Source organism: Monodelphis domestica, chromosome 3, assembly GCF_027887165.1.
Source record: "Monodelphis domestica isolate mMonDom1 chromosome 3, mMonDom1.pri, whole genome shotgun sequence".
Classification (NCBI taxonomy): Eukaryota; Metazoa; Chordata; class Mammalia; order Didelphimorphia; family Didelphidae; genus Monodelphis; species Monodelphis domestica.
The window spans coordinates 300,897,367-300,920,951 of record NC_077229.1 but is presented as its reverse complement, the minus strand read 5'-3'; the positions used below and the strand labels follow the sequence as shown (position 1 = coordinate 300,920,951).

Below are 23,585 nucleotides of genomic sequence, written 5' to 3'. Positions count from 1 at the left end.
GCTATATGTATGACAACATCCCTATCAGACTGAGTTCCTTGAGAGCAGGGATTGTCTTTTGACTTTCTTTGAATCCCCAGTACTTAGCATAAAGCCTGGCACATAGTAGATGCTTAATAAGGGTTTATTTCCTGACTCACTGACTTAATTCCTCAGGATCTTAGTTAACTTGAGGAGATTGGACTAGATGATGAAGGCAATTCCAGCACTATACCTAAAATCCTCTGATCTAAGTCTTCTATAATCCACAATTTTAAAAACTCTAGAGACCTAAAAGAACAAATGCTATTTCTAAAGGGAATGAGAACAGGACCTGGACCTGTAGTTTCATTAGAACAGGGAACTCCCATTTTAGGAAACTCCCTCCATAGATTCATATTAACAATTTCTCTGCAACTTGAAGTCTCATAAGATTGCCCCTAGACCAGAATGAAGTTCAGTGATTTGTCCATGGTAATGCAGCCATTTTGTGTTAGAGGCAACACCTGAACCTAGATCTTCTAGATTTCAAGATTAACTCTATCCACTATGATATAAATTATCTCCATTTTAAATTTAAATTTTTTCTAATTTTAAATTAAGAATTACATTATATCTTAGGATAATATAATTTCTTGTGTAAAATAATATCCATTCAATATGAAGAAGCATTCGTCTCTTCACATATAATGGAATAAAGAGACTTAGGTTTTTAAAAAGTTGCTTTTAGTGATGAAATGTGTGTCCACAGTTCTGTGACTTGATATTCAGTGAACAAAGAAGAGAATAATATAAAGGTATCTTAAGAGTAATCCAGGTAAGGTGCTCAGAGTAATAACTTCTTTACTCTATGGGTTACCTTGTGTATCTTTCAATCTACTAAGAAACCTGTTGATTCTTTAAGCTTCTAAACTATTGATTTACTAATTTTACTCACCCTAATGATATATCAGCAATGGTAAGCTATGGAAGAATTTTCTTGAATGTATTCCAAGATAGATTTTCATAAATAAGGAGATGAGCTCTTACTCCTCCTGTTCTATGAATGGATAGGTTGGTTCTATATGGGTCTATTAAAGTTTGACACCACTTTGAATGAGTGGGTGAGAAAAGTAATGAAGGCAGAACCTTCTTGTAAACAATGCTGCTTTAGCTTAGAAATGTTTGATTTCGCTAACTTCAAAATAGGAAAATAAAACACACTGCTGGTTGTTTAAAAGTCAAAATGCAATTTCAAGGAGTTGTTAGAGCAGTTTTTCATTTCACTCAGTCACAATCCCAGATAAAATAGTCAATAACAAAAAGAGGAGCAGTGAGAAGAGGCACTTCTTTTCTTCACAGTTGAGATAATGCTTAAGTTAGATTTTCCTCAAGCCCATTATAATTCTGCACAAGTTTCTTCTGTCTAGCCCTATGATTATTGAAAAAAAATACATCTTTATTTTCACTAACATCCAACTGAAATTTAGCATTTCCTCCAATTATTTAAAACTATTGTTCTAAGTTGGGGGTCCCTAGGCTTTAACAGATTGCTAAAGTAGTTCATCTGTCTGTCTGTCTGTGTCTCTATGACTCTTTTCCTCTCCCTCCTTCTCTCTCTATCACACAGAGAGATTAAGAAATATCATGGTCTAAATATTTATAGCTGCACTTTTTGTGGTGGCAAAACAATTGGAAAATGAGGGTGTGTCCCTTGATTGGGGAATGGCTGAATAAATTGTGGTATATGATGGTGATAGAATACTATTCTGCTATAAGGAATGATGAACTGCTTGCTTTCTATATGAACGGGAAAGACTTCCATGAACTGATGCAGAGTAATATGAGCAGAACCAGGAGAACACTGTAAACATTAATTTAACATTTTGGGATGATCAAATGTAATAGACTCTGCTATTAATAGTGCAACGACCAAGAACAATCCCATGGAACTTATGAAAAAGAATGCTATCCACATCTAGAGAAAGAACTCTGGGGGTAGAGACACAGAAGAAAAACATATGATTGATCACATGGTTATATGGGTATGTGATTTGGGTTGTGGTTTTTAAAAGATTACCCTATTACAAATATGAATAATATGGAAATAGGTTTTGTGAAATTATGAAATAAGATATGTATAAACCAGTGGAATTGCTTATCAGCTCTGGGAAGGGGGAGGGAAAGAACATGAATCATATAATAATGGAAAAATCTAAAAAAGTATATTAAATTAAATTAAAATAAAAAGAAATATCATGGTCTATATGATTACCACACATATTAAAAACATATTTTCAATCCTAAGTGAAATTATTATTAATTTAAAAAGTAAGCCCCTCAGATCAGAAAGATGTTCAATTGTCTTTAGTGATCATTGAGGACGTTCAGGAAAAGTATTTTTGGATAAATGATCACATTAATTCTATTTATGAATTTAATCTCTGTTAATTCAATGAATTAAATTAAAGTTAATCTGCTAAGAGAATGACCAGGTATATTAGAGGTAAATTAATTTATTCTACACATTCCTAATCATATTTATATCTTATTTAGTATTCAGTAACATCCCACTTTATTGTAAATGGCCCCCCAAATTCCATTCAATTGTACTATGAACTGACTCACAATATACAGTGTTGTCTATACTCTCTAATAGCACAATGTAGCATACTGGGTACAGACTTGCATGGTGCCAGATTAGTCAGTGACTCACACACATATTGTGCTGAATGCTAAGCTCTGACTCATATGAAACTGTATTAGGAGCTGACTAACATTGCACTTGTTTGAATACTAGCTCACATCATGACTCACCTGGTGGTGCACTGGGTACTAATTCACAACATTTTCCTTCGGACAGTGATTCACACTGATCATACTGGGATCTGATTTTCTTCATAATGCCTTCAGAACCTCATATATTGGAATGCATTTGAGAATTATAATAGAAAGTCATGCTCTTTAATAGTAGTCCATTCATTTGACTGAGGAAATGTTGTATCTGTCCTTGAAATTCAAACTTAAGGGTAATACCATTTCATCCATTGGGAAAATAACCTTGGCTTTTCTTCCTGAAGGGCTCAGCCATAATTCTTTGAAAATATTTTCCCTGAAAGGCATCATTTCCATAAGTAATTTTGTAATACCACTCATTTGAAAATCTCTGCAATGTTATTCCTAAAATATCACATTAAGAGATGCTTCTTGAAGTCCATTTTAGACCAGCTTGCCATAGAGGTTGGTATTCCCTATGTAAACACAGCATAAGACTATCTTTTTCATTCATTTTATTAAATATCAGGGAGTAAGATCAATAGACTATTGGTTTCTAATAGGACTCTGTTCCTCTGTCATGTCCTCTGGCCCACAAAGCTTCAAGATAATGGCATTCCCCTCCAAGTGGCTGCAAACCTTCTTTCTACAAAACCGTATTTCAAAACGTAATCCAATTTGAAGTCAATAGATCATATTGAGGCTGCAAAGGATTAATTAATGACCACCATCATTCTATGAAATAAGCAACAAATTGGATAGTCACCAGTAGGGAATGAACCTCAAATTCTAATTCTGTTTCATCTCTAGTTTGCTCTATAACCATAGACAAGTCTTTATGAATCTTGTCTTTTAACTAGTATGCTATTAAGTCCAAGAGACACAGAAAGCCAAATTGATTGAAGGCATGGTTGTTTTTTTATGGTAGAATAAAGCATCTGTTTCCCTTTTTATTTTTTAAAAATAACCAAGTGATTGTGTTTTGTTTTACATAATACCATTAGCTCTCCCAGTTACTTCAAAGGCTATAGGACTTGTAAATAAGAAATATTTAATGTGATGTAGTAGGAAAATCTCTGGTTTTGGGTGACAAGAGACAAAAGTTATAAACTTGGTTTTGCTTCTAATGCTATTTGATATCATGTAGTAATTTATCCTATCTTGACCTCAGTTTCCTAATGTGTTAGTTAAGTGAGTTTGAATAGAAGCTTTCTGAATCACTTTCTAGATCTAAGATGTGATTTTGACACTAAGGGCATTTTTGTTAATTTGTGACCAAAATGATATTAACCATTTAACCAACTAATTAGTCAATCAGAAAACATTAAGTACCTACCACCATGTTCTAGGACTGTGATAGGCTCTGGAGATACTAAGATGTTTTAGCTTACAGCTTTTAAAGTTTCTTTAAAAGAATCAGATAATGCAGCATTAGCCTAAAAACCAACTTGTATGAGAGATGGAGACTCCATTTCATTGATGGGTCAACTTGACAGGGTTAAAGGATGAGTGTTTTGTTCTGCATTTAAGAAATCTCTCTGTGGAATATGTGCACATGCCCATTAATACCACATATAAGTACATTCGAGTCAAGGATATGGAAGATCTGATCTTCATCCTTGGTCTCAGGCCTATAAAGGGAACAACCAGTTTTGATGAAGAAACAGACTAAGTAACCAAGTCAGAGATGAGATGAGCTAAGATGTGCACTGAGCAGGGTTGAGTCCTTTGTAGGAAGAAAGAAACATGGCAGGGACTTAGCCCCACAGAAGATGAGGAGTATTAAATGTCCCCTGAAAAGAGGGAAGCAAACATTCTAAGCAACAGCAGCCTGGGGTGGAGTGACAAAAGTTTCTCACTTATATTCTAATGGGGGAAGAGGAGAGTAAAGAGGGATGAAATTAGTCAGCATGGGGGTATTATTTGGAAGTAAGCTTATGGCTCCCAAATTGGAGAAGAAAAAAAGGAAGCCAGAAGGAAAAGGAGTAAAGTTAGTCCAATTTGATGTGTACAGACTAAACAAGTCTAATAGGAAATGGGACTGACTTTCTAGTAATTGCAAATGCAAAATTCTCTTTGTGGGGAACATAAAACCTTTGGGAAATACTTTAGATTTTGAGGATTGGCAAAGTATCTGAGGGAAAGAAGAGCTCACCAGAGAGAAAAAGGTCTTTTCTATTGAATAAGTGCTTTCCATTCAATGATTGGGTGTAATAATCAGGGTGTAAACTGTAAGTTTGAAGAACTACATAGGTTCCCAAGTGAAAGATGAGACTTACTGGAGAAAGAGCTTGTGTGTATGTGTGTAAATATTCATTAAAAGTTGATTACTTTTGGAAAAAAAACATATAAAAATGTATACTATGTTTGATTTAATATGTAATCATTTTCTAAATAGAACTGATTCAAATCTGTAATACTAAGAGCTATTCTACAACAGATAAATTGTCAAAGGATATGAACAGGCAGTTTTCAAAGGAAGAAATCCAAGCTATTAGCCACATAAAAATGCTCTATATTACTAATAGAGAAATGTAAATAAAGTACCTTAGTTCCATCAGAATGGCAAAGATGACAAAGGAGGCAAATGACAAATGTTGGAAGGGCTGTGGGAAAACAGGCACACTAGTGCACTATTTGGTGGAGCTGTAAACTGATGTAACCATTCTGGAAAGCTATTTGGAACCTTGCCCCCAAAAGCTTCTAAATTATGTAAACCCTTTGGCCCAGCTCTAGATTTCCAGTCTCACATCTCCAACTACTCATTAGATGTTTTGTACTGTATGTCCTTTAGATATCTTAAACTTAGTGTCAAAAATGGAATTATCTTCCCCACACCCCAACTTCCTTCCTAACTTCCCTTCTTCTATTGAAGAAACCACAATTTTCCAGGCATCAGGCTCACAGCCTACATACCATCCTCAATTTCTCATTATCAGTCCTCCCCCCATATCCAATCTGTTGTCAAGGTCTGTCATTCATATCTTTGAAACAGCTTTCATCTATATGTCCATTAGTCTCCTTTGATTAGGAGGAGCACCACCTTTTTGCAGGTCCTCATCATTTCACACCAGGCTATTATAATAGCCACCCTCCAGTCTCTTCTCCTTCTAATTCATCCTCTACTAAGCTTTCAAATTGATCTTTCTAAAACACATGTTTGACTCTTATCACACCCCACCCAAGGCCTCCTATTGCCTTTAGGATCAAATACAAAATCCTCAAAGTCCTTCATTATCTGGCCTCTTCCTCCCTTTCCAGTCTTCATACACCTTACACCCCATGTAGTCTGCAATGCAATAACACTGCCTTTCTTCACCATTCCTCAAACATGACATTGCATTTACCAGCTCTAAGAATTTTCTCTGGTTGTCTCTAGTGTTTAAAATATTCTCATTCCTCGTTTTCTACTTTTACATTCCCTTCAAACTTCAGCTAAAGTACCACTTTCTGCAAAAAGCCTTTTCCAGTCTTCCTTAAGATTAATGCCTTTTCTCTGAGACTATCTTAAATTTATCATCTATCTATCTATCTATCTATCTATCTATCTATCTATCTATCTATCTATCTGTCGTAGTTGTTTGCATGCAGTCTTCCCCCTTTTTATGAACTTCTTGAGAGGTTTTCCTTTTAGTATCACCATGACATAACACAGTGCCTGGTAAATACTAACAGGTGTCAATAAATTTACTAGTTGACTGTCTATACCACTAATAAGACCATGTCTCAAAAAAAAAGGGGGGGGATGGCCTTTATGTAACAATATGTTTATAACAACTTTTTGTAGTAGCTGCAAACTGGAAATGAAGGGAGTGCACTCTTATTGGGAAATGGATATACAAATTATGGTATATAAACATAAAAAAATTGAGGAATGGACAATTTCAGAGGAAACTGGGAAGAGCACTATGAATTAATGCAGAGTGAAGTGAGCAGAATTAGAACAATTTTTATACAATGATGATAAAATTATAGAGAAAAACAGCTTTGAAAGGCTTTAGAACTCTAACCAATATAATGATAAACCATGAGTCCAGAGAAATAGGTGCCAATCTCCTACCAGAGAGGTTATAGACTTCAAATGAACATTAGAAATACATTTTTGGACATGGAATTTGTCTTCCTGGACTATTCAATTTACTCTGAGGGTTTTATTTGTCATTTAAAAAATTGTTCAATGAGGCAGTGGGAAGAAGACATAAAAATGTACAGATAAATCTTTTAAAAAGATATGAGCTTCACCTCCATTCAAGTTATTTTACTTGAATTACAAAATAAGGAGTAAATTTGGAGAAAAAAGATTAAATACTATGTAAGAGTACAATGCCTATAAGTTAAGAAACATTAAAAAATACATTCCAGGAGTATGTTGACTGTATCTGTCTGCTTCATTTACTCCCTCCCTTCCTCTCTCACTGTAGGCATTGGATAAAGAAGCATTGGAATTGGGGCTGGAATCAGGAACACCTGGCTTCAGGTTGTTCTGCATACTTTCTGTGTGACCATTTGAATGCACCTACATGGAAGAAATTGCAGAACTCTTCTTTTTCTATTTCAGAGAAAAGCATTTTCATGATATTGGTTTGTTTCAGGAGCATGATTTCAAACTGACTGTGCTAGCCAGCAAATTAGCAGAAATTTAGCGATTTAATTAGGATGTGAGCAAAAACTAAAACTTTAATAAAAAATATGTCACCACTCATCACTCTGGTACTTTTCAGTTGATAGTCACAACCATTAGATATGTCATCATAACCAGCACTGCTAAGTTTTAAAAGGATAGCAGACAGGAAATGCATGGTATAATGAGTAAAGTTCTGGTTTTGGTGTAAGAGAGATCTGGGTTTGAATAATGTCTCAGATAATTGATAGTTGTGTATCCTTGGTCAAGTCACTTAACCTCTCTGGGCTTCATCTATAATGCAAGGATGTTGTTCAGTCCTTTCAGTCATGTAAGATTCTTTGCCACTCTATTTGGGATTTTCTTAGCAAAGATACTGGAATGGTTTGCCATTTCCTTCTCCAACTCATTTTACAGATGAGAAAACTGAGGTGAACATAGGTATGTAACTTGCCCAGGGTCACACAGCTAGCATCTGAGGCCCATTTTTAACTTGGTCTTCTGGACTCCATGCACATGTTGGGGAAGATGTGGTACCTCAGCCCTGGCATGTTGGAGGGGGCTGCTCCACTCCCCGCTCTCTGTATCCACTAAGCCTCAGGACATTTTCTGCATGCCCTGACCCTCAACTATCTGGGGTAATGGGGGTGGGCCTCATAAGCATCTTAAAAGTGCAATTTGGGTACAAGATTTCTAAAAGGTTTGCCAAAGCTGCTCCAGGCCCTCCCTTCCAGTTCGAAAGTCTATGATCCAATGAAATCTTCAGTCTTTAACTCAAATAGCTAACTGTTAACAGCATGGAAATAGAACACAAAGCCCCTTGAAGTACTGTTATGAACCCTGGAAGAAACTCTCTACCTTTGATATTTCAAGTACTAAGGATGCTAAAGTAATTTTTAAAAGAGCCTCTATAACTGTTAATATAAATCATTTTTGACCATTGATCTGTGACTGGTGAGAATGAGTATACGTAGATGAGCTCCGAAGAAATCCTCATGATGCACAATAATTGAGGCTGCCTGAAAGCAGGCAGGGAAGGCAATTGCAATTAGTAAGTACCACGCAGTGACCTCTAGAGGGGAAGCCGCAGGGAGAATGAATATTGGACTCTGCCCTTTGCAGAGTAGGGAAGGCAATGAGGAAGGGTTTTCCCATTGACTCTTCCGGAGGGAAAGCTATTCCTGTAACAACTTCTCCATCTCTTCCACTCCCATGGCACCACTAGTTGCCTCACATCTAGCTAAATCTCTCTTGCTCAGAGATCTTTCTCTTCAACAACCGTCCCCCGCCACCCCCTCCCATAATCTTCCCCGCTGCTATCTTTCAGCTAAAGGGTTCACTTTAGAAATCTGCCCGCCCCCTCTCTTTCACCTTTGTCTCTGGTTTCCTCGTGGAGGATTCTTTCCTACTGGACTCGGCCTCTTTAATGAGTCAGTTTCCTTTTTCTTCTGAATTCTAGAAACCCACCCACTGTCAGTCACCCCCTCCTCCCAACCTCAACCCTAGAGCCTGGGGGTTGGTATCTTTAGGACTTCCTTGTCGGTTTCACACAGTTCTTGTGGGGGTCACTGTTTTACCCAGGGGAGAAGGGGGCAACAGGCCTCCATCTATCTCTGCCCCTAGCTAATCTTGGAGGTGGGAGCCCTGTTTACGTATCCCTCCTGCCAGTAGCTGCAATCTCTCCGCAGCTTCTTCACTTTACAGTTACAAATTTCCCCCCAGTTCGGCTCAGAGCTCTAGCTCTGCTGCCGGATCTTCCGGCTGAGGGGCGTGGAAGGATAAAAATCCACGTTTTTTAATCCTCGTTTGTTCAAGGAGGGGTTACCGGAACTCCCCAATCCCACATGTCTGGGAGGGTTCAGCTTATTAAATGTTTTAGATTGTTACTCCTTCGAGACCTGAAGTACAGTTCCATGAAAATGCAACATCTGAATTCTGCCCTCCTCAGAATACCTGAAATCAGAGACATCTAACTAATTTCACCACTTTTCCAACCTGCTTTCTCCCACTCCCTCTCCCACCTCCACACTCTAGGGCAGTGTCTTCTCCAGAAGACACTCAATTTATTCCTCTGGTTGTTGTTTCTGTTCCTTACTAACAGGTACATCCAGACTCTCTCATCCCCATTTACTGCCATGTTCAAGAATCGTTTCCTCCCCTACTGGGCTCCTGGAATGTCCTTTCGTTTGTTAAAACGCATTTTGCAGTTTAAATGTAAAGCTATTTGACTTCTCTCACCATCCCACCTCCTTCTTATCCATCCACTTAGGCTACTCAGTTTAATTCTGCAATCTCCAATTAGACCCACACAGATAGTCGATCTAATTACCCCCTTCCCCCCCTGGTCCCACAGACACTCAACTCATTAAAAAACAAAAAACAAACTCAAACCCGAGGACTTGAAAATGAATGGAGGAGGGTAAAGGGCGCAAAAAATGACCCCCTAGACGCTGCAAGCTTCTTTTGGAGGGAGAAAATGTCTTCACGGTGGAAAAAGGGGATACATCTTACAAAGAAAGCAGCAAGAAGATTCTCGACTCTTGTCCCCAACGAAGACCCCCGCTTCCGCCCAGTCTTAGCTCTGGGAACTTCCCCACCCAGGAGGTAGTCTACTTTGTTCAGCAACTTTAGAGAGGGGAGGCGAAGGAAGGTAGGGGGCTCTGTGGTGACTGAGCAAAGGAGTGGGGGGGGGGGGGGGGGGAGGTGAGAGGCGATCGGTACTTACAATTTCACCATCAGTACCGGAAGACAGATGGAAATCTTTGCCTGGATCACAACGGTTAGCTGCGGGCTCCTCACCCAGGGACGGCGGCTCGCCAGCCATGCGCATGCGTCCCCCAGCTTTTCTATTATTTTTTATTATATTGGTAATTATTTTTTACTACAGTGGCTATCCCACTCACTTCATTGCCTCCTCCCGCTCCATCTCCTTACTCCTACTCTCCACTTCCTCCCTTTCCGATAAAATAAATCAAGGTCCTCGCTGCAGTTAATCCTACTCCTGGCCAGTTATCTGGGCTTTCCAGGATCTGTTTCCAGCTGCTGCTGCTGCTGCTGCTGGGGTTGCTGCCGCTGGGGTGGGGAGCCAGAGGCAAACACAGAGGCAGCGGCAACCCGCGGCTGCATAAAACAGGGAGGAGTAAATAAGAAGTGAACCGTGAACACCGGGGAGACTGAATAAAAGTATCCCTTCAGAAAAGGTAGCGGGTAACAACAGCTCTCTTCCTCACCCAGTCCCTGGACAGCAGTACCATTTCCCCCGCGGAAGCTGAGCACAGCTGTAATTTGACAAGCCAAAGGAAAAGGAGCGGAGGTGCTTAGCGTTGTCTTATGTTGTTCTTTCTCTCCTCCCCCGCTCTTACTTCATCCAAAGCTCTTTGGAATATGAAATACTGGAAGTGTTTACACGAATGATAGGCGATGTGCAACTGGAGTTCTAGAGACACATCTGTGAGGGAGGAATGGGATGGATTGGTGGACAAAGCAGTTTATGTGTGTGTGTGCGCATATGCAAGAGTTTGTAGGACAGCATGGGTGCTTATGTATTGTAAATGTGATGATTGAACTGCTGAGGTGTGGAGAGTAGGTAGGAGGGGAGTTGAGGAGAAGGTTCTGCGTGTTTAGAACTATCTATCTATCTATCTATCTATCTATCTATCTATCTATCTATCCACTTTTAAGTTTTCCAGGACGTACTTATGACTGAAGGACTACATCCCAACCCTAACCCTCAGTTCAGGTACGTGATCCTGGGTCTTGCCACCCCCACTCCTCCCACTACCATCTTTTTTCATAGAATCAAGCGGAGCCGGTTCTTCTTCTGAACTCAACCCAGGGTCAGGAAGAAAGGCTAACACTTACCTGCCCTAGAAACCAAATCCCTGGAAGACCCCATTGAGAAAAGGCTTCTCTCATCTCCTGATGAGACACATTAGAGAAGAGCCAGAGTTCCGTTTGGGAGAAACCTTGTTGTCCTGATGTTGTATAGGAAATTCTTTCCCCAATCTGCACCTGCAGAACCAGTACTGGTCCTGGAGTGGATTGGAAAAAGTAAAGGAACTGGAAAGGAAATTAGGTATCTTCCAATTGACGAAATTTTACCCTTGAAAATCAGTAGCTGCTTACAATTGGGGGCGTGGTGCTTAACCTATGAAAGCTAAGTAATATTTTTTCAGAGCTGTAAACTGACCTGACATATGAATAACACCACATCATTTTCTCCTATTTCTCTAGAGCTCTTTAATAGAAAGACAGATAGGGAAAGTAGGAGTAGGGGGAAGAGGGAGAGAGAAAGGAACAGAAAAGATGAGGAAGTAGGAGGAGGAGGAGGAAAAAGTAGAGGTGAAACTTTAAAACTATGTCATGGGAATAGCAATGGTGACTGGCAGCTTTTGATCGGAAATAAAGATAAGAAATACACCAGGAAAAATAGCCTCGAATCTGATCCTGGAAGAATAGAGATGTTGGAGGCATCTACCAATGACTATTATTAAGGAAGGGGTCAGGGTTAGTCCCAATTTCCTCAAATATGCTCACTGATTCTTCTATTGATCACCTCTTCTTAGGATGGAAGTGGGAGGTACTAAAGTTTTTGGAAAATTGAGGTTGAATTGAACAATTGTGATTAGAGTCAGTGACTTCTGGGAATGAGATTAGGCTAAAATCACCTGGAAATATTAAAGGAACGTGGTTGAGGAAAGCAGTACTCACGGGCATAGTTTGCCAAGTAGTCCCATCCTCTTCCAGAAGCCTGGCGTCTTTCCATGTAGGGTTTGGTGGATTCTCCCAAGATTTGCGGATGGGCAGAGCCAGGGCTGTCCAGAGTAAGACTCTGAAACGACCTGGCGCTGTGGCCTCCCCCCAGGGGAGAAGAAGCCCTGCAGAAACTGGGCAGCAGCGAGTGAGGGCAGCAGCTGGCAGAGCAGGAAGCAGAGGGGGAAAGTCAGGACGATGCCTCGGAGCCTGAAGTGGGGGTTGCTGAAGATGAAAGAACCGAGGGAAGCCAGAGAGCAGGCTAAAGAGGAGTCTGGCAGCTTTGGGGGCAGCAGAGGGGTCTGGAGTTGGCTTTCGAAGGCGGGGGCAATATGGAGAGGGGTGGGATTGAGAGAAGAAAACAACAAAACAAACACAATTACTATGGGTTTCAGCCACAGACAAGTCAGCTTTCAGCCAGAGATTTCCTTTCCCTATAGTACTGTAGTTCTTCCTTCTGAAGGGGAAAAGGGGCAAAGTCAACAATGTGATTTTTTAAAAAAATACTTTCTATTCTCTTTTAGTCTCCTGGTGTTTCCATAAGCATGTTCACAACTCAGTTCTTGAAGATCAGAGAACATATAGTTTTTTATTCAATCTCTCCCCTAAGTTGAATGTAGGACCTTTTAGGGTACTTTGGTAATGATCTGTTGGCTCCATAGGAATAGATATCTAGGAAATACTTCCATGATAACAGCCTCGTTAGGATTAATAGAGGCTAATCTCAGACTAGTCTTGGCAACCAAAATATTTCCTGGCTCTGCTTTTGTGATAGTATACAGAAAGAAAACCGATCAGTCTGAACTCTTCTTACAGCTGGGTCTATCACTAAAACTCCTGCACATATAAAATAGGTCTCCCCTCACCATGGCTTGCTCTGAACATATTTGAATCATTGGCCTTTCTGGCCTGTTAGCTGCTTGCTTAGGGGATGTAGGACCTTGATGTGGGGAAATATTTATTTAGAAGACTCCTGAGAGGAAGGCTTCCAACCCATTTCTATAGAAACTCAAAACAACCCATGCACACATATAAACAGAACCTCCCCACCCCGATTCTGTTTTCCTATGGCTAACAAACTGTAGTGGAAATTGTTGATGAAAATGTAGCTTCTTGGCCCAAAGATCCAGCTCAGTCTGACTGTCAAACAAAAGGAAGGAGAAGAGTGAAAGGAGAGCTAAAAAGGACCACCGATTACATTTAAAAACGAAATGAAGGAACCACAAATTAAACTAAGGTCATCTGAGTCCAAGGCATTGGTAAACAAACATGAAATAGAGGGGATATGGAGTAGAAAGGAAAGAATGGTTCCTGTGCCGCATGGCTAATCCTTTAACTGTAAGATAGCTCGGTGTGCCAAGCGCCCTGGAACTACATAGGTTAAACGTTAAGGAGCCATTGACGCTCTCCACGGTTCTGAAACCTTCGACAGTGCTCGGGATCTCTCTAGGACTGAGTATGTATATTCTTGTCTGCAAACAAGGCAAAACTAGAGGTCTTTGGACTATTTCTTTTGGTTTTGGTTTTGATCTTTAGGGGAGGTGGGGAGGAGCAGAAAACGCTGAAGGGAGGAAGGAAACCTAGCAACCGCTTCTCATTCATGAGACCCTTTTCTGGGAACCCGCGGAGCACTTACTGTTTGTGAATTAGTCTGACTTAGTTTGTATGCCGAAGCAGCGCTAAGTGAACCACCAGCAGAGGATCAGTTTTAGTAATGAGAAAGTTCACTACTGTTTAACTTCTCTTTCTCAGTTTTTCCTAGAGGAAAGTTGGTGTTTTCTAATATTTTCGTCTTCTTACTTCCTATTCTCCGCCCCCCCCCCCCTTTTCTCACCACTTTCCTCCCATACTCTGTTTTGTTTTTCTGTTTGGAATTGAGGTGGGGTGTGTGTGTGTGTGTGTGTGTGTGTGTGTGTGTGTGTGTGTGTGTGTGTGTGTGTGAGTTTAATGATACCAAACTAGCTAGATGCTCGCAGTCCACTAGAGGAGACCTGAAATTGATAGTATCCTTTTTTCCTTTTCTTTTTTTTAGACTATACATGTAGCAGTGGCTCCAAATAGGAAAGCCAAATAAATAAATAAATAAATAAAATATCCCCCCCACCCCCCGCAGTTATTTTGAAGAAGAGGAAGAAGAATTGCGTTTTGGAGACATCAGGTGTTCCTGAAGTCGTTTACAGTAGCGAGTTACTGATACCTCTGAGCAGGTGGACTTGGCCCTATCAAGGGCTAATTATAGAGTAGATCTGAATGTTTGAGTGTCAGATCTGTGAGCCATAGGGTAAGCCTCTATTCCTCGAGCTCCCAGGAGTCGTGCGGTTGCTTAGCAGCAAAGCTTTTTCCCTCTCAGTTTGGGCGATGGGAAAGGGCTGAGAAAACTCTAATCAGACCAGAATTGACGAAACCGGATTTAGCCTTGATGTGAAGGGCTCTTTTCAAGCTGGGTGTGTGAGGAGTCTGGAGTATTCTTAAGCAAAGGAAGTAGAGAAAAAGACTGGAACAGTCCCCAGGCAACCTCAGCAGTTTAGATAAAAGCAGAAGCTTAACAACTCGTTTATTTCCTTCTTAATGGGCCTTAACACGAGAAACTTTTACATGCGTCTGACTCTCCCTAAAAGTCAATCAGAAGAAAAAGATTTTTATCGATATTGGAAAAGCTACTACAATACACTTTCCAATACATTAGCAGGTTTGTGAGTGTGAGTCTGACGAGCTAACCCGCCTCCCCCAACTCCGCCCTGCCCTCACACTTCCATCCCCTTTTCCTCTCCAGCTCTCTCTCCATCCACCTTCACGCCTCATTAAGCCTTTTGCTTCCGTCTCATGCTCACCAACAGTCTCTTGTGGGAGAAGTGATAGAAAAAAGTTAAGAGGGAGAGTTTAACTATATTTTCAGGAATTTTTAAAAAGTGATAACTGCAACAACAATCCCAAGGGAATTTTGAAAAAGATCTTGCCTTCACCTTCCCTCCCAGATGCCACTTCTCTGATATTCTTATACAAAGCGAACTTCCCTACCCCAAATTCAGGTTAAAATTGTTCTCAGATCAGTCAGTACCTATTTCTGGCTGTGACCTGCTTTGTTCTAGCCTACAGTCAAGAGATGCTTGGTTTTGTCTGGGCTTGGCTACATGCTTTAGTGGTGTGATAAGTTGGAGCTTCTGAAATGGATGAATTTTCTTCCCTCTTTCTTGCAAAGGCAGCTTCACTTAATATCTTCAAGTGCCACCATATCTGATCTGCAAAAAGCTATCTGGGTAAAGACTTTCAACTGGGTCTGGCTGTGACCACTTCAGGGCCCCAGTTTTTTGAATATTGGTTTTGATAAGGGACTTTCAATAACATAAACTACATAATGTAGCCACAACAGATTTCTGATGACACTAACCCCTCAAGAAATTAGAAAAAGGGTCAATCATTTTGCTCTTATCTAAATAGCCATTACCCTAATGAAATACATTGGTTTTTACAATGGCACACTCCATCCCTTTATGTAAGCTAGCCTTTTTTTTTTAACATCCCTTATTTATACAAATGCTGAAAAGCCAGTAGCTTCAAAATTACCCCCTTCTAAAAAGCAAATATCAAAATAGATTTAGGTATTAAACATTACTCAGACATAAAGAATTATAGCTGAATCAAGGTATCCATTTGCCAAATATTTCTGGGTACTTTTAGAAATGTCATTTTTAACACATGCTTAAAGGTAGAAAAGGACTTAAAATTCACTTTCATTTGAGAAAATAGCCTCTTATTTTCTTTAACAACAAACTTAATAAACATTAGGAGACATTTTAAGTCCTCACCATTATAGCCATTTCATTCATTTAAATTTCTCCATCCCATCATTTGTATTTTGAACCATAATTCTGAATTTATTTTCTGAAATGGAAGAATCTAGATAACAATGGCCCCTTGTAAAGCAAATAATTTTTATTCCTTTTGTTTTATTTATTTTTAAGCTTTATTGATACCCTTTGTTTCTTATGTCACTGATATTTTCTAAAACACTTTCCTCTCACAGAACTTTCCCTGGTAACAAAGAAAAACAGTTGAGCAAAGCCAAACCAATACTAGTCATTGCCTCTTGAGGTCTGATGAGTCTGTAACATTGTATTCATAGTCTCCTCCCATTCCCTAGCTATGTTTGTTCCTCTGGAACCAATATTGGTCATTGCTTTTAATTGGAGTCCAGCTGCCTTTTATTGTTTCAACTACACAGGTCTGTAACTAGGTTGGGATGTGGGGACTTTTTGCCAGATCATTTAAATTTAAAGGGTACAATATAGTCTTTTAGCAGCCAAGAAATAACTGAGCTTAGCACCTAGTTAGCAATTAAAATAGAAAATTACCAGATGGTGGGCTTTTACCTGCTCTCCCCATCAATGTATATAGGTGATTTATACCTCCATTCCACCATGGCTGTACCCTATTCTCTATTCACTTCCACTAGAAGTAGCTTCCCTTTATTATAGCCTCAAGGTATCTCAGCTTTATCTTCTCCCTAAGGGATAATTTCCTAAGTTCCCTTTCTACTTCTAATAGAATTGATAGTAAAACATTGAGACTTCAGAGTCTAGATCATACTGTTTGCATGAACTCCTGAGTCTGATGAAGTTTTTTCTGGGAGCCAGAATTCTTAATTATAACTCTTCATTTACATCACTGCAATCACTGTGTGTATTCTCCCATTTCAACTGTCTTCATTCTTTATACATTCACACATATCTTTTCATCTTTCTCTGAATTCTTCATACTCATAATTTCTTGTGGCATAATAAATATTCCATTGAATTTATATATATGTATGTATATATATTTTTTTTTCAGCCACCCACCAATCAATAGGCACACATTTTATTTCCAGTTATTTCCTGCTAGAAAAAATGTAGCTGTGAATATTTCTGTATGTCTGGGACCATCCTTCCTGTTTATTTTAAGTATATGCCCTACATAGAGGCCACTGGGTCAGAGTATGGATAATTAAGTCACTTTTCTGTCACAATTCTAATTTAATTTTTTCCAGAATGGTTGCATCGATTCACTGAACTATTAATATTGCAATAATGTGCCCATTTTTCTACCACCCTTTTATTACTTACCATTTCTGTCTTTTATCATTGCCTGCCATTTTGAAGGGAAGCCTCTTAATGTAAATTGTTATATATATATTGGTTACAAATCATGTCATGTATTAGAGGGTTGGTTTGGGTATTAAGAGGAAAGAGTTGATGATATATGCCAGAAGGAAGAAGGAGGGTGAGATGGATTATTCCCTCCTTCAGTCTTCTTCAAATATGTCTCCTCACTAACCCTGCCTTTACTCCCTCTAATAACTGGTATAACGGAGGAACCTCTTCCCTTGGGGAAAGAGAAATTTGCTCTCTCCCTCTTCCACTGTAACTATTCCCTTCTGTCACAAAGAAATCAATTTAGGATAAATGAAAAAGCTTTATTCTAACAATAATGGTCAGGGATAAACAGGAAGACGTCTGAAGGTTAGGATCTAGAGGGAAGAGGGGAAAGGAAGTCCCTGTCTTTCTAAAATCTCCCTCCCTCTCCCTCCCTCCAAAGTTGAGAGACTCAGGCTTGACAGCCTGGCCTTTGAGAGATTCAGGTTTGTGACCCCTGGTCTTTGTCACAGCAGAGCCAATGTTCAGACCCAGGTTGTCACAAGAGCTGTGTGAGATCTAGTTATGGTGTTTCTTATTCTTCTCAGGTTTCTGCCTGAGAATCACTTCTTGATATCTTTGGGGTGGGGGAAATGGTGATTAAATTCAATGAGGGATTTTGTATAGCTCAGGATATAGTCTCTGATCAGACCTTCACCTTTGCTGTCTTAAGATAGACTAGAAAATGATAATAAATAAACTAAACAGAGCACATACCTAATTTCAACTCTAAAATTAGTGGCTGGTCAGTGTTATTTTGATGCCAAACAATTAATCAAATGTGTTCATTAAAGTTATTTTATTTTCTCAATCATCTCAGTAAATGTGCAAAATTTTTTTCTTTTTAAAAAAACTTACTTTTATTTATGCCCTTTGTTTTACACCACTTTTAACTTTAGAATAAATACTTTCCTCTTCTTTTAATCAAGGATTCATCTTTTTTTAAAACATTTTTAAACATTATTTTATTTGGTCATTTCCAAACATTATTCACTGGAGACAAAGATCATTTTCATTTCCTCCCCCCCCCCCCCCCCACCTCTCCCATAGCAGAGGCATGATTCCACTGGATATCACATGTATTCTTGATTCGAATCCATTTCCATGTTGTTGGTATTTGCATTAGAGGGTTCATTTAGAATCTCTCCTCAGTCATTTCCTCCTGTAGTCAAGCAGTTGCTTTTCTTTGGTGTTTTTACTCCCACAGTTTATCCTCTGCTTGTGGATAGTCTTTTTTTCTCCTAGATCCCTGCAGTTTGTTTAGGGACATTGCTTTGACACTAATGGATTGTACCATTACGTTCGATTGTACCACAGTGTATCAGTCTCTGTGTACAATGTTTTCCTGGTTCTGCTCCTTTCGCTCTGCATCACTTCCTGGAGGTTGTTCCAGTCTCCATGGAATTCCTCCACTTTATTATTCCTTTGAGCACAATAGTATTCCATCACCAACATATATCATAATTTGTTCAACCATTCCCCAATTGAAGGACATCCCCTCATTTTCCAATTTTTGGCCACCACAAAGAGCGCAGCTATGAATATTCTTATACAAGTCTTTTTCCCTATTATCTCTTTGGGGTACAAACCCAGCAGTGCTATGGCTGGATCAAAGGGCAGACAGTCTTTTATCACCCTTTGGGCATAGTTCCAAATTGCCCTCCAGAATGGTTGGATCAATTCACAACTCCACCAGCAATGAATTAGTGTCCCTACTTTGCCACATCCCCTCCAACATTCATTACTTTCCTTTGCTGTCATGTTAGCCAATCTGCTAGGTGTGAGGTGATACCTCAGAGTTGTTTTGATTTGCATCTCTCTTATTATAAGAGATTTAGAACACTTTTTCATGTGCTTATTAATAGTTTTGATTTTTTTATCTGAAAATTGCCTATTCATGTCCCTTGCCCATTTATCAATTGGAGAATGGCTTGATTTTTTGTACAATTGATTTAGCTCTTTGTAAATTTGAGTAATTAAACCTTTGTCAGAGGTTTTTATGAAGATTGTTTCCCAATTTGTTGCTTCCCTTCTGATTTTAGTTACATTGATTTTGTTTGTACAAAAACTTTTTAATTTGATGTAGTCAAAATTATTGATTTTACATTTTGTGACTCTTTCTAAGTCTTGCTTGGTTTTAAAATCTTTCCCTTCCCAAAGGTCTGACATGTATACTATTCTGTGTTTGCCTAATTTACTTATAGTTTCCTTCTTTATGTTCAAATCATTCACCCATTTTGAATTTATCTTGATGTAGGGTGTGAGGTGTTGATCCAAACCTAATCTTTCCCACACCGTCTTCCAATTTTCCCAGCAGTTTTTATCAAATAGTGGATTTTTGTCCCAAAAGCTGGGATCTTTGGGTTTATCATATACTGTCTTGCTGAGGTCACTTGCCCCAAGTCTACTCCACTGATCCTCCTTTCTGTCTCTTAGCCAGTACCAAATTGTTTTGATGACCGTTGCTTTATAATATAATTTGAGATCTGGGACTGCAAGGCCCCCTTCCTTTGTATTTTTTTAAAAATTATTTCCCTGGATATCCTTGATCCTTTGTTCTTCCAAGTGAACTTTGTTATGTTTTTTTCTAAATCAGTAAAAAAATTTTTTGGAATTTCAATGGGTATGGCACTAAATAGATAAATAAGTTTGGGTAGGATGGTCATTTTTATTATATTGGCTCATCCTACCCATGAGCAGTTAATGTTTTTCCAATTGCTCAAGTCTAGTTTTAGTTGTGTGGAGAGTGTTTTGTAGTTGTGTTCATATAGTTCCTGTGTTTGTCTCGGGAGATAGATTCCTAAGCATTTTATTTTGTCTAAGGTGATTTTGAATGGGATTTCTCTTTCTAGTTCTTGCTGCTGAGCTGTGTTGGAAATATATAGAAAGTATTCATCTCTTATGACAAAGATTTTATAAGTAACGAGGTAAAAAAAGATCAGTTCAGAAAAACTAATCAACATTATCAGCCATGTCTGATATGATAGGTAATATTTAACAGCTATGGTCTCTTTATCTCTGCATTACAGAAAAGGACGTACATCTTAGCAACTTCTCTCTGAGATTGGTCATATAATTACACATAATTTAGAGGATTTTTTGGTTACTCTTTCTATTTATATTGTTATATAATTGTGCATATTGGTTTCCTGGTTCCCTTTACTTTATTTTGTATCAGTTCATATGAATCTTCCCAAGATTCTCTGAATTCTTCCTATTCATTTTTTCTTACAATGCAATAATATTATCATGTATCACAATTTGCATATCCATTCCCAAATTGATGGACACTTTATTTCCCATTCTTTCCTACCAAAAAAAAGTGCTGCTATGAATATTTTAGCACATATGGAAATTTTCTTTGGATCTTTAACCTCTGTGGGGTATATGCTTAGTAGTGGGATCTCTGGGTCAAAGGGTATGCACATTTTAATCACTTTTCTGCAAATTACTTTTCAGAATGGTTGGATCAATTCATTGCTCCACCAACTGTATAGTAGTGCCTTTAGGCAGTCTATCCATATACTGTGAAAGTGTACAGGTGGTACTATATAGATTCCTTCACTCAAATATTATTTATTCATATTCTTAATATGTAGAGAAGAGAACATAAAGATTTATACAGTTGACAAGTACCATGAATTAAGTAAATAGTTGCTATTATCTTCATAGAAGGTTGAAAGGAAAGTGTTGTGATCTTTCACATAGCATTTTTTTTCATCCTTCCCATCTTTGATATATTTTATAAATTGTCTCCAGAATCCCTTTAAAATTGTGTCACTACCAATGACACTACATTGCAATTTCTTCTGTACATTTTAATTAAATGTAGCCACTTTCCCTAACTTTTCTTTTGAGTGCCTTTGTCATAGTAGCTGTGATTACCCCCTTGTGAACATTGAGAAAGTGAAAATCATCAACTAAATGCTTCATTTTACTTCAATTTGTTGCCTTTACAGTTTCATGACTTCAAGAATAATCTGACTTACCTGCATTAGGCTAGATTTTCTTAATATACTTCTATCAAAACAATGTATTCCAACAGATTGAATGAAGAAGCAGATATGAGAATCCACCCAGACTTAAAAAGATTTGCAAAACTATGTAAAACAATGCCATTCTCCTCAATGACTTTTTTTTGTTTTGGAAAATGTAGTTTTGTCATAAGACTGTTATTTATATTAATGTATAATGGGTTTATTATCATATTAAATGACTAAATAAATATGTCTTAAAATGCATGTTTTATTTTTATATTATTTAATAAGGCAAATATTGGTAGATATAGCCAACTTAAAAGTTCTTTGGAGTCCTTTTTAAGAGTATAAAGGGGACCTGAAACTCCAAAGTGTGAGAACTGCTGGTTTAGTCTATTAGTATTCTATTTATGCTTCAATTTAACTTCTTGTTAAGAATGTTAAATTGAACAAAGTTCTATGGCAGTGGTTCCCATTTCGTGGAACTTCTTAGAGGTTCATGTTAAAAATTCATCACTGAGGAAGGTGGTGGCCTAGCTGTGCAAATCTCAAACTGTATTATAAAGTCATCAAAACAATTTGGTACTCACTAAGAAATAGAGTGGTGGATCAGTGTAATAGACTAGGTATACATTACCTAGTAATAAATGACCTTAGTAATTTAGTGTTTGATAAATTAAAAGATCCAAGTTTTTGGAACAAGAAACACTGACAAAAACTGCTGGGAAAACTGGAAAATGATATGGCAGAGTCTAGATACAGACCAAAATCTCACTCTATATATCAAGACAAAGTCCATATAGGTACATGATTTAGACATAAAGGTGATTCCATAAATGAATTAGGGGACCATGGAATAGTTTATTTGTCAGATCTATGGATAAGGGAAGAATTTATGCCCCCAAAAGAGAGAGTGCATTATAATATGTAAAATGTATAATTTTGATTATAAAAGGTTTTGTACAAACACACCAATGCAACTAAGATTAGAAGGAAAGCAGAAAGGCAGGGAAAAATTTTTATAGCAAGTATCTCTGATAAAAGTCTCATTTCTCAAGTGTAAATAATAAGTCATTCTCCAATTTATAATCAAGGGATAGGAACAAGCAGTTCTCAGGTGAAGAAATCAAAATCATTTATAGTCATGTGAAAACATATTCTAAATTACTCTTGATTAAAGAAATGCACATTAAAATAACTTTGAGGTGCCACCTCATACCTCTCATTGTCCAATAAAACAGAAAAGCAAAATGATAAATGGAGATGTGAAAGAAAATTAAGTCACTAATTCACTGTTAGTGGAATTGTGATTTGATCCAACTATTCTGGAGAGTAATTTGAAACTATGTCCAAAGAATTTTAAAACCATATACCTTTTGATAGAGTAATACCACCACTAGGTTTTTATCCAAAAGAGATAAAAAGAGGGGAAAGGATATATTTGTACAAAAATATTTATAGCAGCTCTTTTTATGGTGGCAAAGAATTGGAAATTGAGAGATGTCATTAATTGGGAAATGGCTGAAAAGACTGAACATTACAATATGATTGGAATGGAATACTATTGTGCTATATGAAATGATGAGTAGGATATATTTAGAAAAACTTGGGAAGACTTATGTCAACTGATGCAAGCAAAGTGAGCAGAACCAGAAGAACTTTGTACACAGTAACCATGATATATCATTTGATGAACATGTGTGTTCATATAATCACATCACAAAATCAAAAAAATTATATACAGGAGGGAAAAAACTTCACTGACTTATACTTAAGCAATGCATAATTAAAGGATATTATGAGTTGTATTCTAAATTATCCTGGGGGTTTACAACACAATTTTTTAATCACTATTCTATACTACTCCTTCTACCCCACTAGAGACCCTCCAACATTTGTTCCATTAGATTGCAAACTCAAGGACAAGAAGTGTTTTTTGCCTTTCTTTTTTTATTCCTGGTGCTTAATACAATGCTTGATGGCCAGTAGTCACTTAAATGCTTATTGACTGCTCTTGATGAACATTCTTATGATTTAGTGTTTGGGCAAGTTCCAAATGCACTTAAACATACAATAACTCAATCCACATCTCTCTATTTTATCCCCAAGGATATGGTAAGTGGATATATACTTTGTTGAAATCCAGAGATTCTGTTCTATGGCATTTTTTCTTAGGCAGCTAGGTGGTACAGTAGACAGAGTACCAGATTTGGTGTCAGACCTGAGTTCAAATTTGACCTCAGACAATTACTAGTTATAAAACCCTAAGCAAGTCTCAACCATTCTTGCCATGGTTTCCTCATCTATAAAATGAGCTGATGAAGGAAATGG

General features: G+C 38.1%; 1 protein-coding gene across 2 annotated transcripts in view; it reads right to left on the bottom strand.

Moving 5' to 3' along the window:
• The window catches only part of RGS20 (regulator of G protein signaling 20), a 105,640-nt gene extending 92,463 nt beyond the window's left edge, over nucleotides 1-13,177 (bottom strand). Inside the window, exon 1 of one of the 2 annotated variants that reach the window (XM_056823920.1) lies at nucleotides 12,065-13,177. In XM_056823920.1, coding sequence (XP_056679898.1) covers nucleotides 12,065-12,070 — 6 coding nt within the window. In that variant the 5' untranslated portion in view covers nucleotides 12,071-13,177. Of the gene's footprint in view, nucleotides 1-10,079; nucleotides 10,695-12,064 lie in introns of those variants that run through there. The other variant, XM_007487125.3, reaches the window with a different exon arrangement.
• Between the last annotated feature and the right edge of the window lie 10,408 nt (nucleotides 13,178-23,585).